Below are 6,253 nucleotides of genomic sequence, written 5' to 3' on the forward strand. Positions count from 1 at the left end.
CAGGATGAAATAAGAGAACTAAGTATACAGGATGAAAGGAGAAGGAAGAGAACTGAGTATACAGGATAAAAGGAGAAGGTAGAGAACTGAGTATACAGGATGAAAGGAGAAGGAAGAGAACTGAGAATACAGGGTGAAAGGAAAAGGAAGAGAACTGAATGTACAGGATGAAAGGAGAAGGAAGAGAACTGAGTAAACAGGATGAAAGGAGAAGGAAGAGAACTGAGTATACAGGATGAAAGAAGACAACCGAGTATACAGGATGAAAGGAGAAGGTAGAGAACTAAGCATACAGGATGAAAGGGGAAGGAAGAGAACTAAGTATACAGGAAAAAAGGAGAAGGAAGATTACTGAGTATACAGGGTGAAATAAGAGAACTAAGTATACAGGATGACAGGAGAAGGAAGAGAACTGAGTATACAGGATGAAAGGAGAAGGAAGAGAACTGTGTAGTGGGTATACAGGATGAAAGGAGAAGGAAGAGAACCGAGAATACAGGATGAAATAAGAGACCTGGATATACAGGATGAAAGGAGAAGGAAGAGAACTGAGTGTACAGGATGAAAGGAGAAGGAAGAGAGCTCAGTATACAGGATGAAAGAAGGTAGAGAACTGAGTATACAGGATGAAAGGAGAAGGTAGATAACCGAGTATACAGGATGAAAGGGGAAGGAAGAGAACTGAGTATACAGGATGAAAGGGGAAGGAAGAGAACGGAGTATACAGGATGAAAAGGGAAGGTAGAGAACTGAGTATACAGGATGAAAGGGGAAGGAAGAGAACTGAGTATACAGGATGAAAAGGGATGGAAGAGAACCGAGTATACAAGATGAAAAGGGAAGGTAGAGAACTGAGTATACAGGATGAAAGGGGAAGGAAGAGAACTGAGCATACAGGATGAAAGGGGAAGGAAGAGAACCGAGTATACAGGATGAAAAGGGAAGGAAGAGAACAGATTAAATTAAGTAATCGGTAGATAAAAATACTGAACAATTTAGAGTTGTTTAGTTTCTTGGAACCCCTCGACAAAAGGAGATGCTATAAGAGAAATAAGAAAGTGGTTTTATTCACGTTTTACAGGAACTAGTTTTGTTGCATCTCTAACTATTCTGGATATCAAGCAACAAGCCGAGATTGTAGAGTAGAACCATCCATAACATGTTCTCCTCTTTCTTACTAACAGTCTCTCAAATTAAACCAAAATTCGATTTTTCCAGTCGCTTAAGTTAATATCTTCGCAAACTCTAAGTCCTTCAAACTCTACTTTTTAACCGTACAGAATTGAGTTAAAAATATTAGAGGTCTACGAAATTAGAAATTCAAAACTGTAAAAAACTCTATTCCTGAAGTTATTTTAAAGACAACACCGTACCACAAGGATTCTTTTATGTATTCCGTAATAGATTCAAAAACCTGGATAAAAATAAGAAGAAAATTATCAAATTTCTTATTAACAAAATAGTTTCAGATAGATATTATTTATTTAAGAATCCTTGCATATGTCGTAATATAAGAAAAACAGGTTTATATTAAAAAAATATGTGGGCAACATGTCAGGGCTATCCGCTGAAACTCCTTCCGATGAAAGTAGACATATTTTTTAAAGCAAGAAAAAATAACATGGATGTAATAATCATTAGAAGGTTTAATGTGGCGAGGATGGAAAACTCCGCTGCTTTGAAGATGTTGCCCCAACCATGTACTTCACTTCTTCTTCTGTGCCTAAACAAAATAATTAAGCAATTGAAGACAAACTTATTTTGAAACTTGACAGAAGCGTAGGGAGCAATACAATTAAAAAAAATTATAAGTGTGATAATTTAATAGACCTACAGGGTGAGGATCATAATTGTTATACAGTTTTCAACAGAGGATACGACTTCAGAGACCACTGTATGGCATTAAATGTGTCCGTTTTCAAACATCCAAAGATGTAATGCAAGGAAAGCTATTTCAGGTGTACGCATCTTTTGTACTGCAGTGTACGACTCTGGGCGGTAATGTAAACACAAGACGGATGTTAAAGCCTGACATAGGATCCATCTTTCAAATAAAAAAATCAATGAAATATTCTGGTCATATGAAATGTGAATTATCAAAATTATCAAAATTTAATGCTTTTAACCTCCTCGGATACTAAACGAACACTGATGCATCTATTCTTGTTTACAAATTAGCCCAGAGAGAACTGGTTTCAATATGTACGCAGCGGCAGAGTATACGCATTACAACCTTGCTTATATCTATGTTTCTCTAAAACCGTAAACTAGTCACTTTCTTCGCAAAATCATAAACAATTCTTTTAACAAGAAACCATGGAATATAATTTCTCAAGTATTTCAAGTAGTATTTTATTTTGAGGTTTGTGCAGGATTACCCACATAGTACGAGACTTCATGGTGGTTTGCCAAATATTTTCCTGCACTTTACTGAAGGCAGATCCCAACTCTACTTTATGAAGGTTTCGATACTGTCATTAAAGTATCATACTTTGTGGGTAACACTGAAAACTCCTAAGGAATGAAAAAAAATACCTTTGCGGCGGATTTGGTGGCAGAACCAGCAACATCCTTTGGTGTGGTGGCCTTGATAACACCGACAGCAACAGTCTACAAGTAAACTTTGGTTATCTTATCATCTGTGTGTAGTTATTTTTAATGAGTAAGTTTGTTTGCATGACCAACTCTAAACAAATTGACCAATATTTTGTCGAGTAGGTTTATTATTAATCCAGACAAAGCTGGGTTCTCATTCGTATTCAAAGTTGTTTTGGATATCACATAACTTTTTACTCCCTTCAGATTAAGTTTTATAAATAATGTGTACCCCCCCCCCCCGTTCTTGAAGATTGACCCCTACCTGTCTCATGTCCCTGACCGCAAACCGTCCTAGAGGAGGAAAGTCGGAGAAGGCCTCAACACACATTGGTTTACTGGGTACAAGTCTAACAATAGCAGCGTCTCCAGACTTGATAAACTTAGGGTTGTCCTCAGTAGATTTACCTTAACATTATCAGAATTTGAATCTTGATTATTATGATAAAAAATGATTAGGCATTTAAGCCTGAGAATGGAAGTCAATTTTTGGCGACGGTTCGTTCTATCATTAGTCCTTGGATATAACATGCAAAAATGATGAAATTTGGAAAAATATTTTATTCTCACATCCATTCAATATATAATTTTCTTTTCTGCAAAATTACAAAGATTCCACGCGTAGTAGATTTTTTATAAATATCATAAATGTATTAATTGCAATTCTTATATTGAACATGCTGTCAAATAATTAAAAATTAAAAATATTGCCCGTAAACTAGTATTTAAAGTTAAATCTAGTTTTATACCTGTACGTCTATCCACCTTCTCCTTAATCTCAGCAAACTTGCAAGCAATATGAGCTGTGTGACAATCCAAGACCGGAGAATATCCATTCGAGATCTGGCCGGGATGGTTCAAAACAATAACCTAATAAAACAGAAAAACTAATTTTAAACATAAGAAAGAAAGTGTAAAAATCTAATCGCAAAAAAATGAACCTTTCAGTTAATGTTACCATTAAAAAAAATATACAAATGTGGAGTTAATACCTGAGCAGTGAAATCCTGAACTCCAGTAGCAGGACGGTTCTTGGAGTCGGATGCAACGTTTCCTCTCTTAATATCCTTCACAGAGACGTTCTTAACGTTAAATCCAACATTGTCTCCAGGTGTAGCCTCGGGCAGAGACTCGTGGTGCATCTCGACGGACTTGACCTCAGTAGAGAGCTGTCCCGGAGCAAAGGTGACAACCATGCCAGGTTTTATAATTCCAGTCTCAACCCTACCGACTGGAACTGTTCCAATGCCTCCAATTTTGTAAACATCTTGAAGGGGAAGCCTAAGGGGTTTGTCCGTAGGTCTGGTGGGAGGAATAATGGAATCGAATGCCTCAAGAAGAGTTGTTCCACTTGCCTTACCCTCCTTCCTCTCAATAGCCCATCCCTTGTACCAGGACATGTTGGGACTGGTTGCCAACATGTTGTCTCCGTGCCACCCAGAGATAGGAACAAAGGGAACCGCAGCAGGATTATATCCAACCTTCTTGATAAACCCGGAGACCTCCTTCTGGATCTCCTCGAACCTGGCCTGGCTGTATGGAGGCTCTGTAGAGTCCATCTTGTTGACTCCAACAATCAGCTGTTTAACTCCAAGAGTGTAAGCAAGAAGTGCATGCTCCCTGGTCTGTCCGTTCTTGGAAATACCGGCCTCAAACTCTCCAGTTCCTAGGTTCAAAAGAAGTTTTAAGGACTGAACTCTTCGTTTGTTATGGGGCACGTTTAAGTCACAATGGTACACTTGAAAGCTTTGTCTGATCTAGAATGTACAAGATATCCATAATTGAAGTTATAAGGGAAATAGAAGGGAAATAGTAGACATCCGTATTTCTGCATGGGTTCAGTTATGAATCCAACGTACTGCATAACACCCAAAAGTGTTTATTTCTGTAGTTTCTCCATTGCTTCTTACAAACAAGAAATACGAAAGTTACCGCAAATGAAAATAAGCAGTTTTTAAAGAAACAAAATTATTGATATATTATTCATATTTGATTAGTATAAGGTTTCAAGGGTACCGTTGTAAATCGGGCATTGCCATCTTTGTATGGAGGGTCACTTGAAATTACGCGTACAGTCCCTTTAAATTATAGTTAGTTAAATTTAAAGTGTATTTAGCAACTTAAATACACACAAGGTTGCATAAATGTCGTCTTCCTATTCCACAGTTTTATATCTTATACTGTATGCACTTTGAAAGTTCATTAACAATTGTATCCCCTGTCGAATTAAATTAGTGTCTGTTCTGACCNGGCCCCCCCCCCCTTACATCAAACCTTGACTATGATCCATCTATTTTATATCCATGATTACAAGTACCTATAAAATGTAAAATAATAATTAAGCAGGAAGGAAACATCTCTTACCAGAAGCAATGATAAGAACCCCACAATCTGCCTGCGAGGTTCCTGTAATCATATTCTTGATGAAATCTCTGTGCCCAGGAGCATCAATGATAGTCACGTAAAACTTGGGGGTCTCAAACTTCCAGAGCGCGATATCAATAGTGATTCCGCGTTCACGTTCCGCCTTCAGTTTGTCAAGGACCCAGGCGTACTTGAAGGAACCCTTCCCCATCTACACAAAGTGTAAAATCAGTTAAGAGATCTGGTTTTTTAAACGTACAAGTCTCTAGAGTTAATAGAATTAAGTCTAGACCTTTGAGTAACAACTATAATTGAATATCTACCACCGATAAAGATAAAAACCAAAACTAAAAGAAAATTGAATATACTTCGTTTAAAAAATTATAGACTGTTAAATCTTAGAATGCTTCTACAGAATTGTCGGGAAACATATTAGATGTTTTGAGAGTCATATTAAAGATACCCTTTAAATATTGATTATTCCTAGATATAATATTATGAATATAGTCCCAATATCTTTGCAACCTGAAGTTAAAAACCTTTGATATTTCATATTTTATAATATCTAAGATCTCACATTGGGTTGCAGCTATATAGGGATAAGAAACTCAACTAGACATCTTAGTGTTTACCTCCTGAGCTTCCTTCTCGAATTTCTCGATAGTTCTTTTATCAATTCCTCCACATTGGTAGATCATATGTCCAGTGGTGGTAGACTTCCCAGAGTCGACATGACCGATCACAACAATGTTGATATGAGTCTTTTCCTTTCCCATCTTGATAATTACTATTCTGAAAAAGAATTTATATTTAAAAAAACACGACCACTTTTTCAATAATTTTTAACAATATTTGTATATATTTAGGGTTAAGTGAGGTTAAGACCAGGGGGCCGAGCGCTGCGGCCACATGGTCAATTTTGTTCATGTCTTAAATATGAGATCCATGTACAAAATTTATAGGAGGGGGGAGGGTGGGGGTATTCCAAAAATCGTATATTAGGACATTACCACAAAGCTTTATAAAATTTGCCCTTCGTTATAGACTTGAAAGAAAAAAAATGTTATACCTATGCTAGGCCCTCATTCTAAACGTTGTTGAGGTATCCATGGGGTCTGTCCTAGAGAACGATTTTTGGACCCCCCCCCCTCCTATCAATTTTGTACATGACCAAATTTGTATTTATTTAGCATTATTTAAGGTTAGGTTAGGTTAAGACACTTTCTGGGCCGAGCGCTGCGGCTAGGATGGGCTAGGGGGCCGAGCGCTACGGCCACGGGTTAGGTTAGTTAAG

The 6,253-nt window shown here is 37.3% G+C and overlaps 1 protein-coding gene across 1 annotated transcript; it reads right to left on the minus strand.

Annotated features, from left to right (window-relative positions):
• Positions 1-1,460: 1,460 nt before the first annotated feature.
• Positions 1,461-5,772, minus strand: LOC111697183 (elongation factor 1-alpha). Its single transcript, XM_023467086.1, has 7 exons — positions 5,592-5,772; positions 4,960-5,170; positions 3,588-4,261; positions 3,345-3,465; positions 2,861-3,003; positions 2,536-2,610; positions 1,461-1,723 (listed from the first exon to the last, which is right to left on the minus strand). Exons 1-7 carry the CDS (start codon positions 5,733-5,735, stop codon positions 1,706-1,708), a joined length of 1,386 nt encoding a protein of 461 aa, XP_023322854.1. The 5' UTR covers positions 5,736-5,772; the 3' UTR covers positions 1,461-1,705.
• Positions 5,773-6,253: the final 481 nt, after the last annotated feature.

Source organism: Eurytemora carolleeae, unplaced genomic scaffold (genome assembly GCF_000591075.1).
Source record: "Eurytemora carolleeae unplaced genomic scaffold, Eaff_2.0 scaffold273, whole genome shotgun sequence".
Taxonomy (NCBI): domain Eukaryota; kingdom Metazoa; phylum Arthropoda; class Copepoda; order Calanoida; family Temoridae; genus Eurytemora; species Eurytemora carolleeae.

What these genes read in the sequence shown, in the direction of transcription:
- LOC111697183 (XM_023467086.1), bottom strand. Translation starts at nt 5,735, where the DNA reads ATGGGAAAGGAAAAGACTCATATCAACATTGTTGTGATCGGTCATGTC. An exon ending in TTCAGGATTTCACTGCTCAG is followed by an intron (nt 3,466 to 3,587) that starts GTATTAACTCCA and finishes CTGTTTTATTAG; the next exon opens with GTTATTGTTTTGAACCATCC. An exon ending in CGGTCAGGGACATGAGACAG is followed by an intron (nt 2,611 to 2,860) that starts GTAGGGGTCAAT and finishes GTTTACTTGTAG; the next exon opens with ACTGTTGCTGTCGGTGTTAT.